Raw genomic sequence first — 13,611 nt, forward strand, 5'->3', positions numbered from 1 at the left:
GAGAGGGGAAAGAGCAGTAATTATAGAATGGAAAAACCACACAACACCTTGACGGGGTAATCAAAATTAACATCACCAAAGAGGAATAAATGGACACTAGGCACACCTTCAAACATGATACCCTGAGAAGGCCATAATGTGATTTCTGCATTATTTGGGCTGAGAAAGCCTACCTTGAATCTAATTACTTGGGAATATCACAAAATCCCAAAACGGGAAATGTACTATTAATTAAAAAAGGGGGCCAGGCATGGTGGCTAATGTCTGTAATCCTAGCACTATGGCGAACCCAGGAGTTTTAATCAGCCTGGATAACATAGCAAAACCCTATCCCTACAAAAAAATAGAAAAATTAGCCGGGTGTTGTGGCACATGCCTGTAGTCCCAGCTACTAGGAGGCTGACGCAGGAGGATCACTTGAGCCTATGAGGTCAAGGCTGCAGTGAGCCGAGATCAGGCCACTGAACTCCAGCCTGGGTGACAGGGCAAGACCCTGTCGCAAAAAAAAAAAAAAGAGGGATGGGGGAAGGGGTTGTAGGCTGTATTTTTAATATGTTGATGTCATAAAAAGAAGAACAAACACTAGGGAAACGCTAATGAGTAAAAAAGACATAACTACAAATAATACCTGACCCTAGACTGGATCCTGTATAGAAGAAAAAAACTGCTATAAAGGACATGTTTGGGTCCATTAATAATTAGAATGACAGATGAGAGAGAAGTATTTTATCAATGTTAACTGAAGGTAACTGTACTGTGGTTACATAAGAGAATATCCTAAAGAAATACACACCGAAATATTTAGAGTTGTAAAAGCCATGATTTTCTAATTTACCCTTAAAAATTTCAGAAAAAGTGTGTATACGTGAGAGAGAAATGTTAGTTCACTATATCACTTCTGCAGAGCAAAAAGAAAACTGTTTAATGGTTGACACATAACCTTACATATGTGATAAAAAGGGTTAACATACCTGAATAGGAGATGGCTTTTCCCAGCCCATTTCAAAAATTCCCATCAGTAACTCCCGTTTCAAACAGTAATCTTCAAACTCATTTCCTTTTGTGGAGGTCACATCCTAGTCAAACAAAAAGGAACAATAAAAGAATAAATAACACTGCTGGTAAATTTGGTGTCCTTTGGTAAATTTATCTGTGTTTAAGAAAATTTATCTGGGCCAGGCATGGTGGCTCATGCCTGTAATCCCAGCACTTTGGGAGGCCAAGGCGGGCAGATCATCTGAGGTCAGAAGTTCAAGACCAGCCTAGCCAACATGGTGAAACTCCAACTCCACGAAAAATACAAAAAATTAACCAGGGTGGTGGTGCATGCCTTTAGTCGCAGCTACTTGGGAGGCTGAGGCAGGAGAATCGCTTGAACCCAGGAGACGGAGGTTGCAGTGAGGTGAGATCGCACTCACTGCACAGCCTGGGGGGACAGAGCCAGACTCTATCTCAAAAAAAAAAAAAAAAAAGGAAAGAAAACTTCTCTGACTTTAGTACTTTACCTGCCCAATCTTAAATATAAATATATGCAGATTACTTGTTTTAATCTGTATTTCAACTTTTCCTGAAGAAAAACCACTGTCCCTGCTTTGACACACAAGCTTTTTAAAAAACTATGTTTTGGGGAAAGAGCACTTGGTCATAGCCTTCTTTTTTTCTTTGAGAGATGGAGTCTCGCTCTGTCACCCAGGCTGCAGTGCAGTGGCGTGATCTCGGCTCACTGCAACCTCCGCCTCCCAAGTTCAAGTGATTCTCCTGTCTCAGCCTCCTGAGCAGCTGGATTACAGGTACATGCCACCACACCCAACTAATTTTTGTATTTTTAGTAGAGACAGGGTTTCAACATGTTGGCCAGGCTGGTCTTGAACTCCTGACCTCAGGTGATCCGCCTGCCTCGGCCTCCCAAAGTGCTGGGAATACAGGCAAGAGCCACTGTGCCCGGCCCTTGGTCACAGTCTCCTAAGGACTGATGGAATAGTGTTATTTTTTTACACAAATATCATGCCATGAATTGCAAATCACAAGATATGAAGTTAAATCCCACCTCTACCACTCATGAGCTACAAATATCTTTGGCTAAGTCAAATTTCTCAAGTTCAGCACTACTGACACTTTGGGCCACAAAATTCTTTGTTGTAAAGGGCTGTCCTTTAGCTTCCCCCCATTGATGATAAGCAAAAATGTTTCTACAAATTGCTAAATGCCCCCGGGGGACAAAAATTCTCCCGGTTGAAAACAATAGGCTAAGAGAACTAACTGCTGAGCTTTTGTTTTCTCATCCACAAAATGGGAATATATAGCCTGAATATCTATCTTACTGGGTTGGAGGAGGAGGATGGCAGTGGTGTTATGGTCCTGAAACCAATTCCCTCCAGATACCGAGGGACAGCTATACCTCACTTCTAGTTCCCCACCATTATTCTACTTGTATTTTACAACCAACTTACCGAAGTTTTGATTCTTAGATCCTTTGGAGGGAGTTTTAAAGTCTTTTTCCAGTCATCACCAGGTCTAGAGAGAATACAGTAAACTTGAAGTATCAAAATTCATAGCATCCTAACAATGATTCATCTCAATTATAATTAAGTGTTAAAAAAGCACAGTAAGTTTAATATATTCCATTTAATATATCTAACAAGATAATTAAACAACTTTAGAAAAAGTGTTCTTATAGAGAATCTCAGGAGGATAAAAAAATCAAGAACAGAAGGGATTAAGGCATCCATCCTCTTAAGCAATATTGTATACAGTGTAACTGTTGTCAAAAGGTGTTTTGTTTGACCTACACAGCATGTGTTTTAATTTAAATGAGTTTAAATTAGTTCTCAACATTTAAAAACTGTAAGATTTTATATATCTTATATAACTCCTGGGCTCAAGCAATCCGCCTGCCTCGGCCTCCCAAAGTGATAGGATTATAGGTGTGAGCCACCATGGCCGGCTATTCTCATTTTTAAAATAGGTTAACAGGCCAGGCGTGGTGGCTCACATCAGTAATCCCAGCACTTTGGGAGGCCAAGGTGGGCGGATCACTTGAGGTCAGGAGTTCGAGACCAGCCTGGCCAATATGGTGAAACCCCACCTCTCCTGAAAATACAAAAATTAGCCAGGCATGGTGGGACACAACTGTAGTCCCAGCTACTCGGGAGGCTGAGGCAGGGGAATCACTTGAACCTGCGAGGCGGACACTGCAGTGAGCCAAGCTCACGACACTGCACTCCAGCCTGAGTGACAGAGGGAGACTCTGTCTCAAAAATAAATAAGGTGGGCGCACACCTGTAATCCCAACACTTTGGGAGGCCAAGGCAAGCGGATCACCTGAGGTCAGGAGTTCGAGAGTAGCCTGGCCGATATGGTGAAACCCAGTCTCTACCAAAAATACAAAAATTAGCCAGGCATGGTGGCATGTGCCTGTAACCCCCGCTACTCAAGAGGCTGAGGCAGGAGAATTGCTTGAACCCGGGAGCCAAGATCCTGCGACAGAGCAAGACTCCGTCCCAAATAAATAAATAAAACAAAATAGGTTAACAGTTACATCAAACAATTGATATAATGCACTCAGCACAGTGCCTGGCAAAATAATAGCACAGTATTAGCCAATGAGCATCTCTTAATCTTTCTTTTTTATTGGAAATGCTAGAAACCATGAAAGAGAATAAAAACAAGGAGAATATAAATAAACTCTCTTTTTGGCCAGGTAAAAACCTCAAGTAATAAATACTCAAAGCATTAAAAAAAAAAAAAAAAAGATCAGGGAACATCTGCAGACAAAGTATTTAACTGTGACATCTTTGAAAAAGTCTTCACTGCAGCTGTTCTTACATAACCAGAGTCCCCAAAACATCTCAAATGCTCCATTCACAGAAAAAAAGACCACTTATTTTACTTAAAACTAGGTCCTACATAATGCATACTCTAACATTGGTAACTTTTTGCTACCAATTCCAAGACTACTACTGTACTAAAGCCTTTTTTTTTTTTTTTTTTCTGAGATGGAGTCTTGCTATGTCACCCAGGCTAGAGTGCAGTGGCATGACCTCGGCTTACTGCAACCTCCACCTCCCGGGGTTCAAGCAATTCTCCTGCCTCAGCCTCCAGAGCAGCTGGGATTACAGGAGCCTGCCACTACACCCGGCTAGTTTTTGTATTTTTAGTAGAGATGGGGATACAGCTGGTCTCGAACTCCTGACCTCGTGATCCTCCTGCCTTGGCCTCCCAAAGTGCTGGGATTACAGGCGTGAGCCACCGCACCCAGCCTACTAAAGCCTTTCATCTAGGCCTGTATCATCAAAGTTTCTGATGTCAGTTTGACATACCGTCGAATTCAACAAAATAGTGAATAATAATGCATAAGATACAATGCAAAACCTGACCACAAGAAATTTATAATCTTATGAGATGAAAAAACTATTTAAAATGAGAAAGTAAGTGACAGAGGTTAAGTATTAGAAGTGTTCTGAGACACTTGATGGGATCTAGAGGACTTCATGGAAGAGAGGGCAGAGAAAATGAGATTTGAAGAACCGCAGAACTGAAAAGAAACCATTAATCGTAGGAAAACCAGAAAAGAAAAATCAAAATCCACTGTTGTCCCCAAATCAGAATTTATTTTTTATTTCTTTGAGATGGGGTCTTACCCTGTCACCCAGGCTTGAGTGCAGTGGTGCGATCATAGTTCACTGCAGCCTTTATTATTTGTAGAGACAGGGTCTTGCTATGTTGCCCAGGTTAGTCTCAAACTCCTGGCCTCAAGTGATCTTCCCACCTCAGCCTCCCAAAGTGATGGGATGAACGGCATGAGCCATCATATCCAGCCCCAGAATTTTTTAAATAGAAAATATTCTCATAGGCCAGGTGCAGTGGCTCACGCCTGTAATCCCAGCACTCTGGGAGGCCAAGGCAGGCAGATCACCTGAGGTCAGGAATTCAAGCCTAGCCTGGCCAACATGATGAAATCTCATCTCTACTAAAAATACAAAAATTAGCCAGACGTGATGGTGGACACCTGTAATCCCAGCTACTTGGGAGGCAGAGGCAGGAGAATGGCTTGAACTGAACCCAGGAGGTGCAGGTTGCAGTGAGTCGAGATCACACCATTGCACTCTAGCCTGGGCAACAGAGTGAGTGAGAGTCCATCTCAAAAAAAAAAAAAAAAAAAATTAAAAATAGGCTGGGCGCAGTGGCTCACATGTGTAATCCCAGCACTGTGAGAGGTCGAGGTGGGCAGATCACTTCAGCTCAGGAGTTCCAGACCAGCCTGGGCAACATGACAAAACCCCGTCGCTACTGGTGCATGCCAGTAGTCCCCACTATTTGTAGGGCTGAGGCAGGAGGATCACTTGAGCCTGGGAAGTTGAGGCTGCAGTGAGCCATGATCGTGCCACCATACTCCAGCCTAGGCAACAAAGTGAGACCCTGTCTCAAAAAAAAAAAAAAAAAAAAGTTATAAAAAAAATTAAAAATAGTCTAAATTTTGCTAACCTACTTACATTCTGCCAAGACAAACTACAACTGAAGTAGTATTCATTTCTATACCAATTAAAGCATTCACCTTAAAAATAACGGAATATACACTAATACCAATTCTCCCAATGACCTAACCAATTCTGCTGAAAATTAGTTCTTAGAGGTCCTAGTGAACCACATACAGTAACTATATGACAGTCTGGTAGCTTGTATAAGCTATTTTTCTGTAGGAAGTGAAAAGATCTAGGTTGTAATAAAACATATACCTCAGTTCAGTAACCCAGTGTCAACATCTTATAAAGATTCCCAGGGTTAAATTATTTTATATGGCAAGTTTTTTTTTTTTTTTGAGATGGAGTATTTCTCTGTTGCCCAGGCTGGAGTGCAGTGACACGATCTTGGCTCTCTGCAACCTCCACCTCTCGGTTTCAAGTGAGTCTCCTGCCTCAGCCTCCTGAGTAGCTGGGATTACAGGGGCATGCCATCACGCCCAGCTGATTTTTGTATTTTTAGTAAAGACAGGGTTTCACCATGTTGGTCAGGCTGGCCTCAAACTTTTGACCTCGTGATCTACCTGCCTCAGCCTCCCAAAGTGCTGGGATTAAAGGCGTGAGCTACCGCACCTGGCCTTTTTTTTTTTTGAGATGGAGTTTCGCTCTTGTTGCCCAAGCTGGAGTGTAATGGTGCAATCTCGGCTCACTGCAACCTCCGCCTCCCGGGTTTAAGTGATTCTCCTGCCTCAGCCTCCCGAGTAGCATTATGGGCATGTGCCACCACGCCCAGCTAATTTTGTACTTTTAGTAGAGACGGGGTTTATTTTTAGTAGAGACAGGGTTTCTCCATGTTTGTCAGGCTGGTCTCGAACTCTGGACCTCAGGTGATCTGCCCACCTTGGCCTCCCAATGTGCTTGGATTACAGGCGTGTGCCACTGCACCCGGCCCTATATGGCAAGTTCTTAACAAAAGCCAAACATCAACTGGAGTCAAGAATCTTAAATGTTAATTTCCTATAACTGAATCTTTAAAGTGATGGTTACCATTCAAATATTGTAATTTAAAGTATGCACTTAAAAGTAACAAATAGCCTACATACTTTCAGCTTTAAAAGAAAAAATATCCTCTAGTAAGAGGAGGCTCTTCAATTTTAAGGTTAACAAAAGGTTTCTGAGACTGTTCAGAACTGTGTTCTGTGAGTTCAAAATTCTTAGTTCCCTTTTTATATGTAAAAGGAGGAAAAAAATTAAAAATTTTTTTTTTGGGTAGAGACAGAGTCTCATTATGTTGCCTAGGCTGGTCTCAAACTCCTGGACTCAAGTGATCCTCCCACATTGGCCTCCCCAAAGTACAGGGATTACAGGCGTGAGTCACCTCAACCAGCCAACTTTTTTTTTTTTTTTAAAGTAAAAAAGCTAAGTTCCATAAGCTAAAAAAAGTTATGAGAAAATTTTCTGAGTGAATAATGCTTGGAGTTCAGAAGGTTGGGCAAGTCTTTAAAGACTCTAAAGACTCAGACTGAGTCTTTAAATTTAATACGTAAAGTTGGCTTTATCTGCTGTTTAACTAGGGTAAGGTGCAGTCGTAACAACACTAAAAAAACTATACTGACAAAAACGAGATGACTAATAATTTTATTCATTTACAACAAACTAAGCTAATAACTTTTACACTAATTATGAAAGCCAGAAATGTTTCCAAAAACCATTTATACAAAATGTGTGTGTATCATCTGACCTCAGGATGACTACTTGCTGAACAAATTATGGCAGAAATATATTATTCTATTGCAAATACCTACTGGCCATAAAACAAAAGTCATCTGTCCTCTATTTGGAGTCAAAATGGTTAAATTAAGGCATAAGTATTAATAGTCAACACCAAAGTAACACAAATCTTGGTTCCCCACAAGTGTTTATTATTTACTCTAACACTTACTTAATAGTGGTGGTCATACTCTGTGCTTGCTGCTGAGTGCCATTATTGATTGTGTTGGTGTTTTTCAGCTGGTTCATCTGTTGCTGTGTCTGTGTGCCCCCTCCTCCAGGGCCACCAGTGGGTTTCACAGGGCCTCTCAGCTGACCATTTTGACTGGACAGACCCATTATAACAGGGTTCTCTGTTCTGGCCGTGCTCATGCTGTTTTAATTGCAAAGGTCTTTCAAACTTCAAAACTTTTGAAAGTCAGTAGAGAAACTGTAATAACAGTTTATTAGGCTCTCCAAAATGAAGAGATAAATATAAGTCTTGCTCAATAAATGAGTCCTTTATTGCAATGCAGGCAAGCACCTGTAAGTCTCTGAACGGTAAGCAGCAGTAACTTGCTCTCTTGCACGGAATCAACTTTTTATTTTTAAAAAGCCCTCTAACAAGCTTGAGTTATATCTGAATTCACTCACGTCAATCTGAAACAAACAAACAAAATTAAATTAGCAAACACAACAGAAAAACTTTGTTTCCTTTTTAAAAGAACCCCTTTAAAAGAACTCTCATCTTTTATATTAAATAATTAATAATACAGCTACACTTAGACCAAATCACGAGCCAAGCTAGGATAGACACAACTTTGAACTATCTCAAAAACACAATGAGGCCAATATCAAACATTTAAAATTGTTAATTCAAAGCAATCCAGAGATTAAGTAGAAAGAGACTAGTAAATTAGCACTACTTGTTAATGATAATCTCTTCTCTTCAGTTTCCTCCCCATGAATTCTCTAAGTCTCTGACATCTCTAAAAGCCAGTGATTCATTATACTTAATTGCATTACAGCTCACTGAAGTATCACACAATTTAAACAAGACAATTCATTAATTTTCTTCTACTTGTAATAGCAACCGAGAGTCCTTATAGATTTAAGTGAGCTTTTGACTTGAACTTCACACTTCCAGAAAAAAACACCTTTGTGCCCTTACGAATTTCAACTATTAAACTTTATGGGCTGGGTGCTGGTGGCTCAGGCCTGTAATCGCAGCACTTTGAGAGGCCAATGCGGGCTATCACTTGAGGTCAGGAGTTAGAGACCAGCCTGGACAACATAGTGAAACCCCATCTCTACTAAAAATACAAAATTTAGGCCGGGTGCGGTGGCTCATGCCTGTAATCCCAGCACTTTGGGAGGCCGAGGAAGGTGGATCATGAGGTCAGGAGTTCAGGATCAGCCTGGCCAAGATGGTGAAACCCTGTCTCTACTAAAAATACAAAAATTAGCCAAGCGTGGTGGCGAGCGCCTGTAATTCCAGCTACTTGGGAGGCTGAGGCAGAGAACTGCTTGAACCCAGGAGGCGGAGGTTGCAGTGAGCCAAGATTGTGCCACTGCACTCCAGCCTCAGCGACAGAGCCAGACTCCGTCTCAAAAACAAAAACAAACAAGAAAAAAACAAACGAAAAACAAAATTTAGCCGGGCATTGTGGTGCACACCTGTAATGGAGTCCCAGCTACTTGGGAGGCTGAAGCACGAGAATCGCTTGAACCTGGCAGACGGAGGCTGCAGTGAGCCAGGTGACAGAGACCTTGTCTCAAAAAGCAGCAACAAAAAACTTTAAGAAGAAAAATGTATTTTCTTTTTTCCTTTTTGTCCTTTGAAACAATAAATGAAGCAGTCAAGAGAATAGTGTATTTCTGCCATAATGTATCCAGCAAGTAATGATCCCAAGGACAGGTGATATACACAAATTTTGTATAAATGAATTTTTATTTTGAAATTGACAAAAACAAGATGACTCTAATAATTTTATTCATTTATAACAAACTTAGCTAATAACTATTCTAATTTTAAATTTAAAAAAACAGGAAAATTCCTGTTAAAAAAAATCTGCGGAAGACTAAACACACTAGTAATTTTAAGAAAACTTTCCAAGAAATCCAGAGTAGTAAAGCTAATTAATAGTTAAAAAAAAAAAAAAAAAAAGAACTGGTAGGAGGGGCACGGTAGCTCACGCCTGTAATCCCAACACTTTGGGAGGCCAAGACTGGTGGATCACCTGAGGTCAGGAGTTCAAGACCACCTGACCAACATGGTGAAACTCCGTTCCACTAAAATACAAAAATTAACTGGGCGTGGTGGCCCTGTAATCTCAGCTACTTAGGAGGCTGAGGCAGCAGAATCACTTGAACCCAGGAGGTGGAGGCTGCAGTGAGTCCAGATCACGCCACTGTACTCCAGCCTGGGCAACAAGAACAAAACTCTGTTTAAAAAAAAAAAAAAAAAACCACAAAACTAGTCAACCTCATTTTAAAATTATCCCGTAAATGGAAATCTTACTTTTATCTTTTATTGTATTTTTTGAGACAGAATCTTGCACTGTCACCCAGGCTGGAGTGCAATGGCGCGCTCTCAGCTCACTGCAAGCTCCGCCTCCTGGGTTCACGCCATTCTCCTGCCTCAGCCTCCTGAGTAGCTGGGATTACGGGCATGCGCCACCATGCCCAGCTAATTTTTGTATTTTTAGTAAAGACGGGGTTTCGACATGTTGGCCAGGCTGGTCTTGAACAACTGAGCTCAGGTGATCCGCCCGCCTCGGCCTCCCAAAGTGCTGGGATTACAAGCGTAAGCCACCACGCCCGGCCTATTATTTTTGAGACAGAGTCTCACTCTATTGCCCAGAGTGGAGTGCAGTAGCCCGATCTCAGCTCACTGCAACCTCCACCACGCAGGTTCAAGCGATCCTCATGCCTTAGCCTCCCAAGTAGCTTGGTGGGATTACAGGTCTGGCTAATTTCTGTATTTTTCAGTAGACACGGGGTGTTATCAAGTTGGCCAGGCTGGTCTTGGACTCCTAACCCTCAAATGATCTGCCCGCCTTAGCCTCCTAAAGTGCTAGGATTACAGGCGAGAGCCACCGTGCCCGGCTGAAATCTTACTTTTAATTGTAGTTAATAAAAACATACAAAGACACGAAAACAAAGCCCTACTCTGTTGGCTTTTGATTTAACCCCGTTACACTTTTTTTTTTTTTTTTGAGGCGGAGTCTCGCTCTGTCGCCCAGGTTGGAGTGCAGTGGCACAATCTTGGCTCACTGCAACCGCCGCCTCCTGGGTTCAAGCGATTCCCCTGTCTCAGCCTCCCGAGTAGCTGGGATTACAGGCGCCTGCCACCACGCGCAGCTAAATTTTTTCTATTTTTAGTAGAGACGGGGTTTTGCCATGTTGGCCAGGCTAGTATCGAACTCCTGACCTCAGCTGATCCGCCTGTCTTGGCCTCCCAAAGTGCTGGGATTACAGGTGTGAGCCACCGCTCCCAGCAACCCCGTTACATTTCTTACATAAAATACACTAGCTTACGAGTGCTGATTCTTTCTGCCATACACCAAGGCATGTGAAACTCAAAATTTTAAAGTCAACAGATCTCAACATTTATGAAGAAAATGCTCCTTGATTATGCCTTCCTTAAAAAAAAAATGAACAAGTTGCTCACAAGCAAATCCTGATTATCACATACACAAAGTTGTTTACTTCAGACTCTAACTGACCTCTTAAGCAGATATGGTTAACAGCTACTTTCCTGTACTGACGGTTTTATATTATGATCAGCGATATCACGCAGTTCACACAGAGACTTAGCTGTTTGCAGAGCACTAAGAGGATGAAAAGGGCAACCTCTAAAGACCGAACGATATCATCATTACTGTCCATCATGCACAGTAAGACCTCCTATATCCTTAAATCCAAAATGAGACTATGTGATAACTGCTCCCTTCTTAAACTGAAACCTGCACTGCAGCTTTTTCTCAGAGAAGGAAATATTCCTCCTACCCCTTCCCAATTTAGATTTGCAAGTTATCTTTCTACATTTTCAAAAAAAACAAAAAACAAAAAACAAACAACAAGAAACGTAGACTAGTTGGGAGGAGCCCCTAGCGGAGTTAATTACAGCACTTCACAGATCATAGTTAGCAATTGACAGTTTCACACCCAAAACAGTATCGTCATCGCCAACAAGAGCTTTTGTTTGCAAATGCAGCGCAGTTTTTCTAGCTTTGCCTGCAAGTTGGAGTGACTGGGTTTTATTCTGAAGGGAAATGGGGGCTGAGGAAGAGAAAGGAGAGAGATACAGGAAAGAGTCATTGACTAATGACTGGAACCCCGTAACTGAAGGGAAATTTCTTGCCCCCCCGCACCCCGCCCCAAACACACACACTTCTGACCATAAACACAAAAGGTTGGGGCTCTGCAATCCTATCTGCGCAATATGAGCCAGCAACCAGCTCCATCAGTAGCAAACAATAGGGACTCCCCCAAGGAGGCCCCAAATGGACCCCCTAAACCAGAAATCCCCCTCCTTTCCTCCAAGAGTCGGGGGCTCCATAAACACCCTCTTGTTATTGACCCGCAAGGCCTACTGCAATCAAGCAGCGGCCGGTTTGCTTCTAAACCGAGCCCTCCAATACAGCATGTCCCTGCCGCCCCCTATAGGGCCGCCTCGTACCCTATAACCTCCACCATCATCCCCCTAAGTCCTTGCCGCCCCCTTCGGCCTCATATTCCCTCATCTTCGATAAAGCTACTCCGAGTACTTAGCCTGTTCCTCCTGCCGACCCTGCTGCGCACCACATTCCTATATTCGCCTCCTCTCAGGCGCTCCCACCCCACACAGCTGCCGACCGCCTTCCTCCCCAGGCCCGGCCAGGCGTTAGGCCTCCGCCCGAGTCCCCCAGAGCCGGCCCGGGGGGCTCCCTACAGCCCCCAAAGCACCGCTGACCTCGACCCCACCACCTCACCCCAAGCCTCGCGACTCGGGCCCGTGTCCTACCAACGAGGCCACTCCCGCTCGGCACCCTCGGTCCTTTATTGTTGACTCGAAGCTCCCAAAATGGCGGACGCTCCTTCCTCCTCGGAAACCTCCGCCCGCCCCCACCCAGCCCTCTCGCTACGGCCTCCTCTCGCCCCCGCCCCCGCCCCGCTCCGAGGGGCGCGCAGGCCAGCCGCTCGAGCCGCCGGCTCCCCCGGCTGTCCAGCCCTACCTCCTCCGCTGCCCGCTCTCGTGGCGCCGCCGAAGTCGCCGCCTGGCTGAGCTAACTCGGCTCCTCTGCCCCCTCCCTCGCTCGCCCGTTCGCCCGCCCGCCGCCTCCTCCTCCCTCTTTCCCTGCCTCTCCGCATGGCGGCGACCGCGGCTCCTCCTCCACTCAAGATGGCGAAACCTCGGCCGCCGCGGCTATATTCGCCGCGGCGTCACTGCCTTTCTGGCCTGGTGGTGAGAGGAAGCCGGGCCGCGAAAGCTTCCTGAGGAGAAAATGGAGGGCCCTTCTCTCACACCGACGAGAAAAGTTCGAGGGGGAAATACGAGTTCCTTTCTGAAGGGACAGGACGGCTGCTTTTCCACAGCCGCGACGTGATTGAGAAATGGTGGCTGGCAAGGGTAGCCCTGCCTTCGCCCGTCCAAAGTAAAAATCGGGAGTTGAGACCAGAGGAACATCTCTTTATTACCTGACTAAGGATATGTTTTGAAAACTGGCCCCCGGGCAGCTGCTCGGGGACAGGAAGCTGACCTGACTCCTCCTGCTGGCCGGGGAGGCTGATGCCGGGCCTAAGGGGCCGCGTCCGAGCCTCTCGGGGCGCGCCTCCATGCAGGAAGGCGCGGAACTAGCGGCCCGGAGACGCCGGGCGCGCGTCTGAGTGTGGGGGCCGGAAGGGGGGCCGACCGGGCCCGGAGGCCGCACCAGGCAGGAGGGAGGACTCCAGAGAGCGCGCGGGGGGCGCTGCGCGGTGGGACGGGGCGGGCCTGTAGGGCGCGCCTGGCGGGGGGTAGGCTCCGGGCTTGAGGGTGCGCCTGGCGGGGCTGGTTGTGGGGGAAGGCACCGGGCTTGAGGGTGCACCTGGGCGGGGGAAGTCTCCGGGCATGAGGGCGCTCCTGCGGGTGGTATGGGGGGGTACACCGAGCTTGAGGGTGCGCCCGGGGGGCTCTCATGTGAAGGGTACCAGGCTTGAGGGCGCCCCTGCGGGGGGGGCAGAGGCACCGAGCTTGAGGGTGCGCATCGGGGGTCTGCGGGGGGAAGGCACCGGACTTGAGCTGCGCCGGGAGAGGACAGCGGGGGACCGGACTGTGAGGGCGTATCTTGGGGGACCTGTCGGGGAGGAACCGGGAGGTGAAGGCACAACTGGAGGTGAAGGCACAACTGGGGGTGAGGCGGGGGCAGGGGCCGGGCTG

General features: G+C 45.5%; 1 protein-coding gene across 5 annotated transcripts in view; it reads right to left on the bottom strand.

The window, feature by feature from the left end:
* Positions 1-13,406, bottom strand: part of DDX6 (DEAD-box helicase 6) — a 44,316-nt gene extending 30,910 nt beyond the window's left edge. The window contains exons 1-4 of one of the 5 annotated variants that reach the window (XM_055094956.2): positions 12,891-13,406; positions 7,402-7,868; positions 2,451-2,514; positions 972-1,076 (exon numbers count right to left, since the gene is read on the bottom strand). In XM_055094956.2, the coding sequence (XP_054950931.1) occupies positions 972-1,076; positions 2,451-2,514; positions 7,402-7,601 (369 nt within the window). In that variant the 5' untranslated portion in view covers positions 7,602-7,868; positions 12,891-13,406. The other 4 variants (XM_003820032.5, XM_008973452.4, XM_003820033.6 and 1 more) reach the window with 4 other exon arrangements.
* Positions 13,407-13,611: the final 205 nt, after the last annotated feature.

Source organism: Pan paniscus, chromosome 9 (assembly GCF_029289425.2).
Source record: "Pan paniscus chromosome 9, NHGRI_mPanPan1-v2.0_pri, whole genome shotgun sequence".
Lineage (NCBI taxonomy): Eukaryota > Metazoa > Chordata > Mammalia > Primates > Hominidae > Pan > Pan paniscus.